This window comes from Aquila chrysaetos, chromosome 5, assembly GCF_900496995.4.
Source record: "Aquila chrysaetos chrysaetos chromosome 5, bAquChr1.4, whole genome shotgun sequence".
NCBI lineage: Eukaryota > Metazoa > Chordata > Aves > Accipitriformes > Accipitridae > Aquila > Aquila chrysaetos.
The window spans coordinates 59,284,752-59,303,915 of NC_044008.1; the positions used below are offsets into that span (position 1 = coordinate 59,284,752).

General features: G+C 39.0%; 1 protein-coding gene across 3 annotated transcripts; it reads left to right on the forward strand.

Annotated features, from left to right (window-relative positions):
- Window positions 1-341: 341 nt before the first annotated feature.
- Window positions 342-19,125, forward strand: DIS3L (DIS3 like exosome 3'-5' exoribonuclease). 3 transcript variants are annotated; one of them, XM_030014282.1, is made up of 17 exons: window positions 342-505; window positions 3,776-3,929; window positions 4,717-4,845; window positions 5,495-5,630; window positions 6,636-6,812; window positions 7,719-7,797; window positions 8,759-8,938; window positions 9,947-10,116; window positions 10,912-11,073; window positions 11,791-12,038; window positions 12,932-13,024; window positions 14,529-15,062; window positions 15,930-16,084; window positions 16,196-16,374; window positions 16,730-16,875; window positions 18,414-18,588; window positions 18,662-19,125. In XM_030014282.1, the coding sequence occupies exons 1-17, from the start codon at window positions 370-372 to the stop codon at window positions 18,968-18,970; spliced, it is 3,162 nt and encodes a 1,053-aa protein (XP_029870142.1). In that variant the 5' UTR covers window positions 342-369; the 3' UTR covers window positions 18,971-19,125. The 3 variants fall into 3 exon arrangements, with proteins under 3 accessions (XP_029870142.1, XP_029870144.1, XP_029870143.1); XM_030014283.2 differs by lacking the exon at window positions 342-505 and adding an exon at window positions 528-795; XM_030014284.1 differs by lacking the exon at window positions 14,529-15,062.
- The last annotated feature ends 39 nt before the right edge of the window (window positions 19,126-19,164 follow it).

A 19,164-nucleotide genomic window follows, 5' to 3' on the forward strand; every position in this document is an offset into this window, starting at 1 on the left:
TGTCCCTCAGCTGCCGCCCCGGTTCCCTCAGCTCGCTCCCGCCTGCCCCTCAGCTGCCGCCCGGGTTCCCTCAGCTCGCTCTTGCCTGCCCCTCACAGCCGCCCCTCAGCTGTCGCCCCGGTTCCCTCAGCACGCTCCCGCCTGCCCCTCACAGCCGCCCCTCAGCTGTCGCCCCGGTTCCCTCAGCTCGCTCCCTCCGAGCCGCCTCGGTTCCCTCGCCTCGCCCCAGCAGCGCCCGCCCGCCCCCCCCCCCACTCCTCCACTCCTCCACTCCTCCACTCCTCCACTGAGGCCCTGCCTCGCACGGTTGCACCGCCCCCCGCATCACGCGCAAGCGCCCTGGGAGCCGCGGGGCCGCAGCTTCCCGCCATGCCAATGCTCCGCACGGAGAAAGTGCTGCTGCTGCGGGGCCAGCAGGGCCGCTCGGTGCGCGTCGTGCGGGAGCACTACCTCCGCCCCGACGTGCCGTGCCGCTGCGCCCTGTGCCGGGCCGCCTGTCCTCGCGGTGAGGGGGCTGACGGCGGGAGGCTGGGGGTCGGGGCTCCTGGGAGAAGAGGCAGGAGCATCCGGACTGCCAGACCCGGGATCGCCCGGGGGCCGAGCTGGAGCGGTGGGCAGCTTGGCCCCGGGGGTCGTTGTGCCTCGGCTCACGTAGGCCAAAGCTGGGTGCAGAGGGTGATCCCTGGGCCGAGGTGATCCGTACGGCCTTGGGAGGCGGGGAGGCCTGACAGGAACCGGCGGGACCTGGTGCGGGGTGCGGAGAGCAGCGCAGGGGGGCAGCGAGCGGGACAAGCGGTGAATAAAAGAGGAATAACGAGGGGAGAGAGCCGGGGAGGAGGCGGGGGCCGGTGGTGTGGTGTGCGGGAGCCGGTGTGGCGTGAGGGGGCCGGAGCCGTGTGGGCCGCTGGAGGCTCGTCCCAGACCTCTCCTCGGCCGTCCCGAGCCGGCTGTGGACGGTGCTGAACAACAGCATGTGAAGTCGTGGAAAAACCAAGCGGTGCCAAATCAAGGATGTAGCATAAGTACTCCTTAAAAGCAAAATCTTTCAGGAACAAACGAGGTGTTAAGAAAAGAGAAAAAGGAATTGAGAAGTTGGTTGTTACAGGATTTAACTGCGAACAGTTTACAGACAGTGATGAAAGGCTAAAGGATAATGCAAGTTTCACACTTCCCTTTTTTTAAAAGATCTTTTAAAAATGCATTCATTTCTGCAGGGTGGTAGTTTATAGCATGAATTAAATTCTGTACGTACCTGTTAAGTATTAATGGGGCCAAGCCATTATCTTGAAGTGATTGTAATTCTGCATCAGCAGTTATTTCTGTTAAGTAATTAAATGTAATTGCCTGTGTTATATCTGGCCATTTCAGACACAGTAAGACTGCCAGCCTCTCTGATATCTAGATTTGTTGTTGTTTTTACATACTATGGTGCTGTTATGTGCATCATAGATCATCATGTGACCTTTGGTTGATATTTCAGGGCTGCTTTGTTGTTGCTAAATAGCACAATTTATTTGGTGCAGGAGAATGACTGGCAAATAACTAACATAATATCCAGCCTATTTAAATCAACCACATTATTGGCTTACCTAAAAGAAAAGGTTGAGAATGTTAAGTTGTTTTTTTTTTCCTTCTGAACTACAATTGACGTAGATGTTGTCACTTTTGGTTTAGGTGCCTGTTGCTATTGAGGACAGAAGGTAGTGTAGTATATTAACTGCTATCTAGGATGTCAGGACTAGTGATAGTTGCTACTCTCTAATGTATTGCATTTAGTTATGAATTCCTTAAGGATAAGTGTCGTGGTTTAACCCCAGCCAGCAGCTAAGCACCATGCAGCCACTTGCTCACTCCACTCCCCCAGTGGGATGGGGGAGAGAATCAGAAAATAGCAAAACTGAAGAGTTGAGATACAGACAGTTTAGTAGGACAGAAAGGAAGAAAATAATAATGATAATGATGGTGATAATAATAATAATAAACAATAATAAATAAAATGACAATAATAAAAGAATTGGAGTATACAAACAAGTGATGCACAATTCAGTTACTCACCACTTGCCAACCGATGCCCAGTTAGTTCCCAAGCAGCGGTCTGCTCCCCCCCGGCCAACTCCCCCCAGTTTATATACTGGGCATGACGTCACATGGTATGGAATACCCCTCTGGCCAGTTTGGGTCAGCTGTCCTGGCTGTGTCCACTCCCAATTTCTTGTGCCTCTCTAGCCTTCTTGCTGGCTGGGCATGAGAAGCTGAAAAATCCTTTACTTAGTATAAACACTACTTGGCAACTACTGAAAACATCAGTGTATGATCAACATTCTTCTCATACTGAATCTAAAACATAACACCATATCAGCTACTAGAAGGCCGAAACTAGGACAATAAGTTACAGGCACATACCAGAAAAAAAGTCTTATCTCTCTTGCCATGCCTAACTTCCCCTCTTCTGGACTTAAATGTAAATTGTGCTATAGATGAGTATCAGAATATGTCCCTTTGTAATTATTCTAGGTAACTCAGTGGTGAGGTGAACATTTGTTTTCATTCCTGACTCTACACAGTGTGCTGAGCAAACTTATTTCATGCACTGTGAGAGACTGCCTGCATAAATCACATCTACAGATACTTGTAATGGTATGCTGTGCCTACTCAGAAGTTATTCTGATCTAGATGTATAGGTTAAGCAAGGATAGCTTAATATGGGCAGATTACATAAATCTTCAAGTGACATTTCACTTTTAATGCTCTTCTGAATTATTAATAAATATTAGCTTTCTTGTATGCATTCTGCCATCATCCGTTATATGCCTTCAGTGTGAGATGTAGCCATGTTACTGTATGCAGAATTGTGCCTACTGGATTCACACTTCTAGTGATCACAGTTAATAGACAGATTGTCCTGTGTCAATTTCTAAGAAGTACATGAAAATAACCTGACTTGTCAAGATCTATATACTTTTATTATATATAATTTGCCTGCACTATGGTAAGTTCAGCAGTTCAGTGTTGATGATATCATAAGGGATAAATAGGCATTGAGAGAAAATATAGCGGAGATCCCCCCCCCCTAGCCCCGTGCAGAAGTTTATTGGGTAATATTTGAAATATCTAAAGCAATTAAACTCATTAATTTTGAGGTACCTTTTAAGATGTCATCTGTGATGGGTTGGTTGTGGTATTTTGATGGCGTATTCTTAAGGGGTGGAGTCTCTTTAGAGAAAATTAGCAATGATGGTTAATAGTTTAGATTCAAGAACATCTCTTTGCAGTAGCATTGCTTTTCTCCATGTGTACCCTTATCTGTATTTTTTAATGTAAAGATATAGAAAAAGAGCCTGCTGCAAATGGGTAGTGTTGAACAGAGAGATCTGTGGAAGCAGTGTAACAGAAATAACCATAATTCTACACCCTTTGAAAATTCCATGAAAATATATTCTGTGGCAGATGTATAGTCTCTCTTTTCATATAGAAATAGAGAAAAAAGGACTGTTACCTGCACTCTTTAAGTTATATCCTTTTCGTAATGAAAGTGGATCTTTTTCACTCATTTGGATAGAATTTGCACTAAATTTTGGCATCAGTGGATGCGAAAGGGTTCTGTCACAAATTTTAGAGATTGTACCATAGTAGTCATAATTTTGTTCATTCAGAAAAAGAGATGTGTATACCTTTGGGCATACACAACTCTAATTTCCTGACATCTGAAAGTATTTTTAAGAAACCAGTATTGCAACTGCAAGTTTAAACCTTTAAACTCTGAATTATATTTTAGATGGCAAATTGTTATCGGATGATGTTACACATTATGTTGTCCCTGACTGCAAGGTTGTTCAAGATTACCTTGAGATTCTCGAGTTTCCGGAGCTGAAAGGTATTATTTTCATGCAAACAGCATGTCAAGCTGTGCAACATCAAAAAGGACGCAGGTACTTATCCCATAGTAACTTACTTTTAATTTAGATTGAAATAAAGATACTAACTTTGTATATTTAAGCACTGTAACCCAAAGTCAGCAAATAATACTGTGCTTGATTTGTTTTTTGGTCTTTCAAGTGTCTTAGTGTAATTTTACAGAAGGGAAAGAACTGTGATCTTTGTGATCCATGGACATCAATGCCTGTCATAGTTTTCACTTGATAGGAGCAATATTAAACCTGTAGCATTATTAACTAATCAGATGGCTTGTGACAGGAATTAAGGAGACTTTGCAGTCACGATATATCATGTGCGACAACTAGATTATGGGCATGTTTTTTGTTTGCTGTATTAAAGACTGAGCACTTGTCTTTGGGTAGCAGTTAATACTATTATATGGTACTTACCGTACCAGACATTAACTTATGTATTGCCATAGCATATAAGAGAGCAATTTGCTATCAAGGTCTTCCTATATTTCTAAAGCACAAATGCCTTTAAAGAAACAGCTCTTGTCCCAGAAGTGACAAAATAAGTTCCTGAACACTTACGACGTTTTGTGGGGCTCACTGGCAAACAAATATGTTTAAAAATCAGAAGCATTCATAATGGATATTAGAAAAGCTTGCTTACAGATGATGGTTTAGGTTTTATCATCAATGGTGTAATTAATGAATGCATTTCTTTGTGCATGACACAAGTACTTTTCCTTGAGTTTTCAGGTGTATTTTCATCTGGAGTTAAAATAGCATTATCAAAAGAAAGCACAAGAATATATTTATCTTTTTCATATTCCAGACAATACAACCAGTTACGAAATCTAGTAAAGGATGCCCGTCATGACTGTATTGTGTTTGCTAATGAATTCCACCAGCATTCTTACTTGCCAAGAGAGAAGGGAGAATCCATGGAGAAATGGCAGACCAGGTTTGTTTCAGCTTACGTAGTACTATGCTGGACAACATTGTGACACTGTATTTAGGAATACTAGCATGCATTGGATACGTAAGAGTTCATACTCTTGCTCTGCTTAGCTCTGGAACAGTTCACAAAAACTGAAAGTCTAGATTGTGCTTTTGTGATTAAGAAAGTGTCAACACTGTTTTCTTAGGAAAATAGACAAAAATGTACTTAATTAAATGTAATAATGCTAAAAAAAAGCTGGATCATTTGAAAGTTACACAGCCATTTTAAAGAATGCTTTAGCATAATAAATAGATCATGCAGTCCTTATTGGACTGTTAGATGTAGTGTTTGATAACCTGCAAACACCATAGCATTGGAGTCTTGACAGTTCCAACTTGCTTTTAACAACTTTTCACTCAGAGGAACAATACGTTATGCTGCAGCTAGGGCACAGGTGGATGTACTGGGGAGGAAACATTTTCCTCTGTTCTCCTGGTGCTTATGTATGGCACATAAACATTGTTGCAGATACAAAGTTTATGTAGTTTGGTGTATATATCTCAAAAGTATGCGTGTTAAACCAAAATCTCTCTTATATAAAGCCTGCTAATGTCTTGTGAGTAGCAAATGAGATATGCCAGAAATCTTATTTCAAACTTTGCTTTTCTAGGAGTATTTACAATGCAGCAGTCTGGTATTACAATCACTGCTTGGGTCAGATGCCAGTTGTTATGGTAACAGAAGATGAAGATGCTATCAGTCAGTATGGAAATGAAACAGAAGGAGTGTTTGTGATTTCCTTCAAGGTAACAGGCCAGAAAAATAGAAGAAGGTTTCCTTTATGCTGCATCAAAATGATGAAGCAAGTACAGTAAAGCCCAATGTATAGTGCAAATCATTTCAGAGTTTACATTTAAGAAAACTATGATGCTAGCTCATGTCTTCATTTATCAAAGAAAGCAAAGATGTCAGTCATGGGAATGTCATAAAAAATGGCAGCAGTGACAAACCAGAGAACTGAAAAGAAACACAGCAGCTCTAAAGACAGAGGTCATCTTTCCTATGAGCCCTTTTCATTGTTTTCCTTGTTTTTTAAAGATTTTGGCATTGACAAACAATAATCAGTTACCTCAGCCAGTTGTCTAAATCTGTTATGCAAGCAGTCCATAAACAGCTGTAGCCTAAATATCCATCAGCATTATTCTGCCAGTTTACTTTAGACTTGACTACTTAGGTTACAGTGATGCATGAGAAAATAATTCATTCTTCATTTAGTTGTTCATCTCTAATACTGCTTGTATTCAGTGGGATATGTGGATGGGAGGTTTATTTTAGCTGTGAAAGGATGTTGAGTAAAACCAGGACCAAACAGATTTACCTTGAAGCTATATAAAAATTATGATGCTTGATTTTTTTAATTGCTATGAGGCAATGGAAGGTGGTCCAAATGTAGCATACAAAATCATATAAAAAGTGTAAAAATAATAGTGGGTCGCCAGTTTGATGATTCTGCTATGGCACTTTACAAGAACTACGTAGCCTGGATGGGGTATATTGGTAAAAGTTTGTGAATCTCTAGTCTAGGATGCTATCTTAACAGTCATGCCTCCTTTGTTGTATTTAGCAAATGAGTTGGGTTGAATCTGGAACAAATCTGTGGTATTTAGAGCAGACACATCATTACCACTTGGAAGTGCTGTTTGAGTATAGCATATGAGACAGCTCTTGGCCATTATGGGCTTTCCAAATGCATTATTAAAAGAACAGAGACCTCTAAATACTTTCATGTTTGTTTATATATGTGCATACAGAATTACTTGGATAACTTTTGGCCTGACTTAAAGGCTGCCCATGAACTCTTTGACTCTATACTTCAAGCTCAGCGTGAACGGGAGAGTGAAAGCCAAGAAAACAATGGAAAAGAATATCCTGAGCACTTACCTGTGGAAATATTGGAGGCTGGGATCAAATCTGGAAGATATATACAGGTAATTTGCTATATAGAGAGCATACACAGAACAATACAGTCTTGTGCTTGGTCCCTTTAGTTGCCTGAATTTGACTGATTAGGTAAAGAAATACTGCTATAGTGGGAAGAGGGAAAGAAAACAAAAAAGCAAGAGTAAGAGGGTGGAAGGGATTAAGATTCTTAAAATATTTCCCCTACTTCATCTTGTGAACACATGAGGTTTTTTTCTTTTGGAGAAGTTGAAATGAGAATTTGTTATTGAGAATCTTAAATTTGCTGTGGATTTTTCTTCAGGTTGATATGTGATGCACCTGTAAATTGAGAAACTAGGTGTGATATGAAGCAGCTAGATCTCATTCTTAAATACAAGTAATGCTGCTTAAGGGCAGCATTTCTTCATTTGCACAGAGATCTCTCAGTGAAATTAATTTACAATTTTATGGCTGTTCAGGGCCTTAATATGGATTGTTGGTGGACAAGTGTCCTCTTAAAATAATTTAAAGAATTAGAGGTAGTAATTTGTTCCTTTCTTGACAATTTCAGCAGCAAGGTGAGAGCAGAATATGAACAGAAAGACTGAGGGTTTTCTTTCTTGTAGGAATGACTCCAGATTCTATATTAAGGCAGGCAGCAAAAGTAATCCTACACTGCCTGTGCTTTGAATAAAAGGACCTTTATCATCTTGCAATTAAATTGAGCATTTAAAAGAACTTAAAATTCTTTTCCAGAAGTGGGTACTTAAAGTTCTTCACTGTACATTCTCCCCCTACAGAGAGAACAGTTGTGTTCAAAATAACCTACATATCAATAAAAGCTACTAATTTATGTAAAAATAATTGCAAACCAAAAAATTTTATACTTTAAAGTTGGCTATTTAGAGGTGTGACTGTTTCATTCTATTTATCGGTTTGTTATTTTCTTTTAGGGTATACTGCATGTCAGTAAGCATAGAGCACAACTGGAAGCTCTTGTTCGACTTCAGGGATTTGGCAGTAAAGAAACAGGTGAAAAGACAATGAGAGGATTTACTCAATGCCTTTGTGACACTGCGTGTTTTACATGAAGCCATGTAGGCATATGTACATAGCTGTTCAGTTATTAAACAAGATAAAAGCTAAGATACTCCAATGCTTGGGTTATTTCATGGGCCAGAAAGGAGGCTGAAGATTAACCCAGAGGGTGGGCCTCATGAGAAAGCAATACCCTTTATGTCCTCCTTTCTCTTTCTTAGTAACTTTGGCTATGTTTTGGACTCTTATCCTACTAACAGGTTTCCATAGACCTTTTCTGAAGTTGAATGCTGATGCAAATTGTTATCTCTGTGCTTTGCTCTAACTTCAAATGACCACTCATTTGACTGAAATAAGCGTTTGCATATATGTTGGCAGGATTAGGAAGCTGGTCATTGTGAACGTAATAGGAAAAATGCCTTTTGGATCAGATTGGAACACCAGTATTGTCTTTCTGGTATGAGTTAGTAATAAATACCTTTGAAGGAACAGCCTGTTATCCTTGCACAGATATATTGTCCCAGCTTTCACTAATAAGAACTTTCAAATGTTCCTGTGACAGACCCTGCAGTCAAACCAGTGTTCAATATACTAATCATTTTTTAAAAACTTGTTTTATTCTGGACCCTGCCCAGAATCTGGTGGCAGTGGTTTCCACAGTTTAACTGTGTTGTGTGTTTCTAAAGCTGCTGCCTAAGAACAATGAACTCATCCTAGCCTATGCTGCTTTTTATCCAAGAGTTCATTTACAGAATGGCTTCACATCTCCTTTAAAAAAAAAAAGAGGAAAAGGTTTTAATTTTCTTGCAATATTAATTACTTGCCAGTAGTCCTTTTTGGAAGAGATCATATTGCAAATGTCATTTTCTGTTATTTCAGCAGAATGCTGCCAAGAGTAGAGGGATTTGAATTTTTTAGCAGTTTATAGTTCTGTTTCTTTTTATTTTAAATTTAGAACTTCAAAGTGACATCCTTATTTATGGGGCCAGAGCTCGAAATCGTGCAATCCATGGTGATGTCGTAGCTGTTGAGTTACTACCTTTGCAGGAATGGAAAGGAAGGACTGTTGCCCTTTGTGAAAATGAGACTGAGGATAAAGCACCTGCAGACACCGCTAGTGACCCTATGCCCACAGGTAAAGTAGATAGTGTGATACAATGTTTTGTCAAGATTACCTCACTTCCTTGGTCCAAGCTGTGTTGTACTCTTCATTATATAGTCCCTTCCCTCAATTTCTGTTATTGTCACATTTTTTGCACCATAATAAATTTAAAGTGATTATCCCAAATTAAAGCATTCTAACATATCCCAACAAGGCCACTAGATTCTTTCTATATGTGAAACCCCTTTGGTTTTTTTTTCTTTAATTCCATTCTCAGAAATAGCTGAATTGTTATAGTTATCTTCCTGAAATACTGAGTTTGGAATACTTTGCTACCCGAATACATGCTGTCACTCTTCACAGGTTTAGAAGAGACAAACTGCCATTCTAATACAGACCAATATACCAGAGTGTGCACTCATGTCCTCCACTATCACTGTTGATTATACAGAAAGATAATAGCATCCTTTTAATTCCTTGATGAAAAATAATGTTCAAGATGAAAAATTTTTTGTTAGGTGAGGAAGTATCCAGCTCCCATTATAATGTGTCATGCCTGGGTACCGTGGGAACTTAGAGTCTTATTTGAAAATATTACTCTGCAGGTATAGCTACATCTTAAAAGTTTGCTGAGGTCAGAGTTAAAAGTTTTAGGTGGTTAATTCTCTTCCTGCAAGAAAATGCTGTTTGATTTTGATCTTTGCGATTAAAAATTTTCTGTATTTTTTACTAGAATTGGCCACATTTCAGTAGTAGTGGGAATCTCTCTGAATAATTTATGTACTGTATCAGTTGAAATCTATACAATGAGTTAGTCTCCACATAAATAAAAGCTCATTAAAATCTGGCTGTGCCAATGATGACTTATAACAAACTTGTATTGTTGTCTGCATACCATATGTTGTTAGCAATTGTAATACAGATTTGTGGACACATTAGTTTATATTACAAAGCAATGAATCTTCTATACCTCCTACATATTTGCTTTCATGTTCCTGTTTAACTCTTTAATGTACAGCCAACAATGTTCCTTATTAAAAGGTAAAGTTGTTGGAATCATTCAAAAGAACTGGAGGGATTATGTGGTCACTTTCCCCTCTAAAGAAGACAGCCAGTCCCAGGGCAGAAGTGCTCAGAAAATCCTTGTTATACCTTTGGACTACCGAATTCCCAAAATCCGTATCAGTACCCAGCAAGCTGAAGCATTACAGGTAATTTGACAAAAGTGTTTCTCTGTTCTGTGTTCCTACAAAATCATGCGGATGTTATATGCTCTAATGATGTTTTCCTTGGCAAAAACATGGCTAAAACTATTAATAAATAGTTAAGTCTGTGAGAGTAGTTCAATTTCTGCCTTGAAGGAATGTGTTCAGTTCCTGTCAAAACCACATCAGCTTCAGGTAATAAAGCTTGTTTGAGTCTGGGCCACAGTCCAGGTACCCTGAGCATTTATATACTAGTTGCTTTGGTTTTTTAGATAAATTAAAGGTCATATTAGGGGTATAAATTGTAATACCCCTTGCGGCTTTATTGGATCTATGACTACATATAACTTTGATGAAAGTAGTAAGGAGAGCTTTTCATCAAATAACGAATTGTGATGATTAGCGCCTGCCATTGCTGTAGAAAGAACAAACATGGTTTTGTTTGTTCCTAGCCATTTTTACCTTGTAATGTTAAGCACTTCTTCACAGCCAAGAAGTAAATTTCAGTTGTGTCTTTTCTGGTATAAGGATATTTGTGTACATGTTGGTTTTGCTTTTATTTTTTATACTTTAAGGTAGAGATTCTCCATATTAATGACCCCAAGTGGGTCTTTGATCAGGAAATAAATGTAATTCTCAGTATTCTTTTGTATGCTTCTCATTGTGGGTTTCTTTTTCCTTTCTATAAAGTTTTCAGAGTTGCCAGTCCCTTTGGATAGCATTGTTTGCCCCCGAAGGAGTATTTATATTGATTGCTTGTCAGGAGCAGATTGCTGTTCTAACAGAATTGTCTTGCTGCAGGATTATAGAGTTGTCGTGCACATTGATTCTTGGGAGTCAACTTCTGTGTATCCAAATGGACATTTCGTGAGAGTTCTAGGAAGAATTGGAGATCTTGAGGGGGAAATTGCAGCTATTCTGGTGGAGAACAGCATTTGCGTTGCCCCTTTCTCCGAGATCCAGGTTAGTCTTTGTGATTAGATGCATTCTTTTCCGTTGATTTCTAGGGTCTTGTTTCTCAAAGAGGGGGATGCTTTTACAGCTGAATGTCTTAGTTGCCAACAGGTTTTTGAAAGCTGAAAACTATTTATAGATTATTTTTCTGGAATTACTTCTGGATCAGTGGTTCTACAGATACTATGAATTTTCAAGTCAAGTGTGATTTTAAGATAATCTGTTTGCTGTGAGGAGATGACTACAAACTCTTAATTCTAATTTGAGGTAGACCTTTAAGATATTACTGTCTTTAATATGTGTTTATGGTACTGATCCTAAAGGCCTGGTCCTACTGAAGTCATTGTCTTAAATCCTTCTGTCTTCAACCAGGAGAGGAACCAGCTCTCATAGATAACTATTTTGATTATACATACAATTAATTGGAAGAAAAACAATGTAAAAAACCAATATGCAGTGGTTATGTTTGCCAGAGCTGCAATATCACCACAATAATATCAGTTGTTAATAATAATGCATAGCACACTTTTCAATTCTGTTTCATACTTCCTATAAGGTAAATGTAATAGACTGACTTGGAAAATGCAAGGAAAGAAGAATTTGTCTAGTATGAAAAAGTACACAAAACAATTAATGGTGTAGGAAAGGAAAAGCTAATTAAATCTCATTGTTGGCTTCTTTTTGTAGAAAAGATATAAATGTATGTTCATCAATGTTTTTGTACAGATGAGTGAAATGCCTGTGAGTTCTTCAAAGAATCCTTGGAAAGTGAATCCAGAGGAGGAAAAAAAACGTCTTGACTTGAGAGACACACACCTGATATTCAGCATTGACCCGCAAGGCTGCGAGGATGTGGATGATGCGCTCTCGGTTAGAACTCTGCCTAATGGGAATCTAGAATTAGGTGTCCACATTGCAGATGTAACCCATTTTGTGGCAGCAAATTCTTACACTGATGTTGAGGCCAGAGCAAGGTAAATTATTTTCTAAAAATTAGAAGATTTATGGAGCTTAGGAGTTTGTGATGCTACCCTAAGGAAACATTGGGAAACATTGGAAGGAAGGAAACATTCTTTCTTCTTTTGTGTCATGGAAACAGCTTATTAAAACTAATATATAACTAATGTTATTCTGCTTTTATTTGGTTAAAATAGGCCTGCTGGGGAGAAAACTGCTTTCTGACCTACTGCTTTACCTTTTTACTATGAAATTGCTCTTTTCCCAAATTTATGATTTAAGTTTATCTTTCCCTAATCACTACTGTTTGCTTTATAGTCTACTTTAACATTTGTGATTTGAAGTATTTACAAACCACTTGTTTGCATTCCAAGGGAGATGGATCTTCACACAGAACACAGAACAGCCACAGAGTGGAATTAAGTCTTACATGAATTTAATTCCAGAGGTATTTGGCAGGCTTATGTTTTAATATTTCATTTTGTGTTTTAATATGCCAAATACTCCATTCTTTTTTTGTATAATTGCCACTGTTTTGAACTTAAACTGCTGAATCGCTTAATGAAATGTATTCTTTGTAGATGCAAAGAAATGTAAACTGTATAGCCAGCGGAGATGTTTGGTATAGCCATTAAATGACCTCTTCTTAGTTGAGCAGATTTTGTACAGCCCTAGTTCTGGCCTTAATGGCAGTTGAAGATATCAAGGGAGGCAAAATCAGGCTTGTACTATACAAATTGTTATTTAAATAATTTGACTTTGGTATTGCACTTGTGTGTGTTCTGTAAGAATAACCTTTTAAAATCATGCTATGTGTCTTTTTTTGCTGAAGCTATGCTTATACCACAAACTGCTTGGGAGACACACCAATGAGTCTTTGTGAGAATAGTAAATGTATTTTATTCTTCAGGGCAACAACTTACTATTTAGTGGATCGTCGTTACGACATGCTGCCCTCTGTCCTGAGTGCTGACATATGCTCTCTTCTTAGTGGAGTCGATAGGTAAGATTCTATAATATTTCTGAGGAAAGAGATTTTTACAAGTAATTTAATTATCGCTACCAGTCTCTGTGTTTATCAGTTGGTTGGATGTTTTTGCATTGTTACTAGATCCTCAACTGAAAGAATAGTGTACATTAAAAAATACCTTTCAATTCTACCATAGGTAGGGTGAATGCTTTGTAATACTTTACCCTGCCAAAATATATATGGGCGCTGAAGCATTTTGTTTGAGCAGGACAATCCAGCTGAATATACATGTAATCCATGCAAGATTCAAACCTTAACATGAAACCACTGAGAAGATTGAGGTTGGCCTTTTTCTTTAAACGAGAAAAATGTATTCCTGAAATCATTAGTTGTTGGCATATCACCCCATTAGAAGAGGTCTTGTAATACTTAATCTTTCATCATTGTTGAATCTTTTCTTGGATGAAATTGACTACTCACAGAATAGTTCTGATGCAAAAGCAAGGTTTCCTACCTATATTAGCCCTGTTGAGGTTTCCAGAGAGCACCATGAATGATTTTTCATGTAGACTTTTTTTCACTAAGTGTTAAATGTCCAACTCTGTAATTCCATGATCAGCTTTATAGGGCTTCTCAGTACTGCTGCTAAGAAAGGGAGAGTGAGGGCGATTCTTCCCCAACTCTGCCCCAGTCACAGATTCCCAGTGCTGCTTTTAGGCTGGCCTTAGCAGTCATGTCACCATATGATAAACTGATTTGGCTGGGGAAAAAAAAATTAATTTCATTATTTTTTTCACACAGATTCTGAACACTTTGTGGGTGCTCAAAAATGTTATGTTACCTATTCCATAGTAACTGCTTATGCACTTGCTCTTTGAATTGTTGCTGTAAGCGAAGTGGTAGGGAGTCACAGAAGCTGAAATACAGTATTGTACAATGACCATCTTGTCCTCCAATAATGTTTACCCATACCCTTAACAATTTGCTTTGTATTTAAACAGCAACCTAAAGGTGAAGGCATCTTTATTCTTCACTTGTTTTTTCACATGGGTTTCGATCTGGAGTGCATGCACCCATGTGAATGGTTATGTTTTTTACTATTGTCCTATTCCTCAAACATTTTACTACAATTTACAGGGTTAGTTGGCTCACTGGCATGAGGATATGCAGGGTGCAGATATGTTCATTGTGTATGCGTCTGACTAATAGAATAAAAATTAATAAAAATAACTGTTGCAGTGTAGCTGTGCTTTAAAATAGATGTGCCCTTGTATCTTAGGGGTACTCTGCCTCAACAGGTGGATTGAAAATACTGCTGACATAGTTGATCCTTATTTATTAAGTTGTGATACACGAGACTGAAAGGCAAGTGCATTAATTAGTGGCATTGCTGAGCACTGGTTTGTTTTGTGAAGAAAAAGATGTTTCCTGTAAAAAAAACAGAATGAAACTTGTAAATTTGTAACAGTTGGATGTGCTTGAAATGACAGTTTAAGTCAACCAGAACTATTTACAGAATTGTGATCTTATCTTTAAGGTATGCTGTAAGTGTCTTGTGGGAACTAGAAAAAGAATCATACGACATGCTGAGAGTCTGCTACAACAAAACCATCATTCGATCTGCATACAAGCTCGTTTACGAAGCAGCGCAGGGATTGTTAGATGGAGACACAAATGTTGTTGGTGATATCCTGGAACTGAAAAACTTGGATGAAAGAACTAGACAGAAGAAGTTGGCTGAACTGGTTTGGGCAATATCAAAACTCACTGATATAGCACGACACCTTAGAGCTAAGCGGGACAGCTGTGGTGCTTTGGAACTAGAAGGAGTAGAAATCCAAGTACAACTAGATGATAAACATAAAATCTATGGTCTCATCCCCAAGCAGCCGCTGGAGGTGCAGGACACTGTAGCGGAATGTATGATTCTTGCCAACCACTGGGTGGCAAAGAAGATTTCTGAAAATTTCCCTCATCAAGCTTTGTTGCGTCAACACCCTCCACCACGACAGGAATTTTTTACTAGACTTCGAGAATGTGCCAGTGCCAAAGGTTTCTCAATAGACACACGGTATCTTTTATTACTTATCTTAAGCACTTTAATTAAAGTTAAGCCATTAACTATTTGGCTACGTTATTGTCACAAAGCATTACAGTTCTCAGTATCAATGTTAATAGACAGTGCATAGCAGTTCTTAAAAAAACAGTTACCATAACCTTGCTGTGAGCGGGAGGTGATGTTCTAAACAAAGAGAGGCTGCCTGCATTCTGCTGGCTGTACTGAAAGTGGCAGTATCTGAATAATATTATACAAATCCAAAAAGAATTTGTTCAGTCAGTGTGTAGTGGTTGAGCTCTGCAATGGCCTTGTTGGCACCGTATTTCCCGTAATAGTCGTGTAAGAGAGTACTTGTTTAAATCTAACTCTGTGCAATATAGTCATTTAAAATGACTCAAAATAATTCCGAATTACTTTGTCAAGAAACTGTTGTTGTTTGTCAAGAAGGCTGTGAGCTTCATCATATTGGGGGGCATCATTTCTGGACATCACAGAGTGTGACAGGCATCAGTAGTCCCTCCTTTTACTTGGATGTCACCTTGTCCCATTTGTGCTCTCCTGTACAGAACAGGCTTTGGACCAGCTCACCGTCTGTTTTGCACAGTATAGACTGGGGGTTTTCTCCAGTCCTCCTTGGTTCTCTGGGTTGCAGAAGACAGGCCTGTTAGTGAAAACTGTTTTTTTTTCCTAAACATTTTTCTAGAGCAGAGCTGTTAATAAACTGTGTTGCAAGTTTTAAGATTGTTCTGCTTGTCATTCACATTTTTATATTAATAACTATTAATCAATTTTTGTGTGCTTTTGTATGCTATTTTTAACTATAAGCTATTATGATCAGGGATAGCATAATTATCTTCAGAATTAACGCTTTTTTGACAGGTCTAACAAAACATTGGCTGAGTCTCTGGATAAAGCAAATGACCCATTGGATCCAATTGTAAATAAACTGTTGCGATCTATGGCTACTCAAGCAATGTCTAATGCATTGTACTTCTCAACTGGCTCTTGTCCCGAGAAAGAGTTTCATCATTATGGTATCTTTTCACTTTATTTTTTATGCTGTTCTTGTTACTACTTCTGAACTGTTGGGTGGGAGGCAGTCGATTGCTTTGATTGCTTAACACCACTTCCTTTTTTATTTGTAGGACTTGCCTTAGAGAAGTACACTCACTTCACTTCTCCAATTAGAAGATATGCTGATATTGTTGTCCACAGACTCTTGACGGCAGCAACGCTGAATGAAACTAAAGGAGATGTTAAGGATTATGTATTCAGCAATAAGGATCTTCAGGAACTGTGCAGACATATTAATAACAGAAAACGGGTAAGATGGTCATTGTGTGTGTCTCCTTATGTTTGTATGCTGCCCTGTGGAATGGGATACCAGTCCTGACAGCGGCTTTTGGGTACTATGACGACATAGTATCACTTGTTTTTATTTATAATGCTTTTGGGTTTTTTTACTTAAATACCAGTTTTCTTCTAAGAGTGGTAGTAAAATTGACTTCATACTTCATCTGTACTACATGTAGGATTTCCTTTTAGGTGTAATTTCTCTAGGGGATGGGTAAGGGAGTTAATAATGGGAAAAAGAAACTATGGAAATCAAAGCCAAACAAGCTTGTTGAAATATTTATTTAGGTGGTTTTGTCTTCTCTTTTTGTGGGGGGTGCTTGCAGGCAGCACAGCGTGCTCAGAAACAGTCTACTAAACTCTTCTGGTGCATGTACTTCAAAGACACAACCACAGAAACAGAGGAGCGCTGCATAGCAGATGGTGTTATTTACTCAATTCGAACAAATGGTGTGCTTGTTTTTGTACCAAGGTGAGTTGATGAGAGCTTGGACTGAGCTTAAAAATAAGACCTAAGTGTTACTAGAATGCTGTGAGGACACCTCTGGTCCTTGAGAAAGGAAGTGTTTATAGCGTGGCCTGGTGTTGACCAATGACTACATTTTAGATTTTTGTTGTAAATCATAGCAGTGCTTTTCTATGCATTCACTCTGAAAAGGAGTTCCTGTGAGGAAATGGTAAGACTCTGCTGCACAGTATGTATTTATTTCAAAACATTAAAAGGACGTTTTTTGCCCGAGCAGCTGCTAGGGGAGAACAATGACTGGAATATTTCCACCCCCACCCCCCCCTTTTTAAAAACAATAGAAAGTGATTTTGCAAATCACAAAGCCATGCATTCCTCAGCACTCTTGTCTTTCACTACCGACTGTAGTTTATGCAGGCTAGGAGCACCTTTTGAGCAGCTACTCCTCGTAGGCAGCAGGGAAACGTAGAAGTGTTTACATGGTGCTGTTTGTGGCAGTTAGGCTCTTCCGAGTGCCTGTATCTCAGCTCAGCCTCTAATTAACGCTAGTAGAAAGCAACTGTTTGCATGAAGCTAACACTACATTTTAATTTCTGAGCTTTTAAATCTGTATTTTAAAGTATACTAAATGTGTTCTGCTAATGTTATAAATAGACTAGTGAATGATGTAAGAAGGCATTAGTCCGCATAGAACTGGAGAGCACTGCCTTTCGTAAGACTTGGCTAGCTCTTCAAGCTGCGGGGGAGAAAACTACCTTTCCTCTTCCTGGACATTTTGGATTAGTTAATGATCTACGTGTTTGTGCATTATTGGCAGTAACACTGTCTACCTGGCTAGCTAACAGGTACAAGAAATGTAGGCATAAGAACTCTTCTTAAAAAAACCAACCAACCAAAAAAAAAAACCAACAAAAAAAACCCAAAACCCAAAAAACATGCTACAGGGATGTTAGGTAAAGCAAACCATTACGTGAATACCCTGGACATCATGATACAGCCGGGGCCTGCTTGAGCCTGGCCACAGACTGAGCTTGGATATAAACCAGCTTGATACAGGCCTGTTGTCTCCAGCATTCCAGATGGCGTGGCTTGGAGCCTGAAGAGCCAGAACCTACCCAAGCAAGAAAGGCCTCCTTCCAGAGAATGCAGTGCAAGTACACTGCTGGTCTTTAAGTAACTTTTTTTTAATGGAGAACTGTTTCCTCACCATGCTGTCTGGAATAACCTGTAATGCTGCTCTCCTTCCATCATCCAGCCATACCAGGCTCCACCCAACACCTAAGACAGTGGATCACTGACTGTAATTTACTTTTGCTTCGCTGCTTTCAAAACACTTCAGTCACTGTCTTCATGCTGTTTTCAGGTACTCTAGGGGTTTCTTCGACAATGTCCATCAGCATCCCTGAAGCAGGATTATGAGGCTACAGTGTTTGCCCCTTTACATTGCTTTTCTGTAATCCTAGCTAGCCTTCTCTTCGTTTCAAAATTAAAAGAACTGCAAAGGGTGAAAATTGTTAGAACAGTTTCTATCTGCTTTTTTGTAGATACGGAATCAAAGGTGCTGCATACGTGAAAAACAAAGAAGGCTTAGTCATCTCTTGTCAAGGTGATAGGAGCTGTGAGTGGAAGCCTGGATCACTTCATCGCTTTCAAAACAAAATTACTTCTACTACGACTACTGGAGAATCAGTTACATTAAGCCTTTTTGATCATATTACAGTGAGTATTTAATCTGAAGGAAGTAAAAGGAAATAGCACCATCAGAAATAATAATTTTTGTATTGCTTTTAAGGTGAAAATACATGTGCAGACTTCCCGCTGCCATGCTGATACAATCAAGCTTGAAATCATCAGGAACACACCGTACCAGACTTCAGACACAGAGGTTTCCCAGCATTTTCATGTGGTGAAATCTGACTTAGCAGAAGAAGTCAGTCAGTCTGCAGAAGCAGCCCAGCATGCCCAAGAAAAAGCAGGAGTTGAAGTAATTGATGAAGACTATCGGGAGTACTGCCAGACCAAGGGAGCAAGCTTATACCAGCTGCTGGAGGAGATTAAGGATTTGGCACTATTAGATGTTTCAGCTGACATTAGAACTTGAACAATAACCTAGCAATATCTGCTTCTTGATGTTCTGCTCCTATTCACTTTGTATGATTTTTCTTTTTTAAAAAAGCAGTCTATTTAAATATTCAAGAGTCCTTTTAATAAGAAACTAAAGGTCTATTTTAAATAAAAATTATTTTTATCTGGTTATGAACATGTATGAGTTTTTACAAGATTTTATACATGATA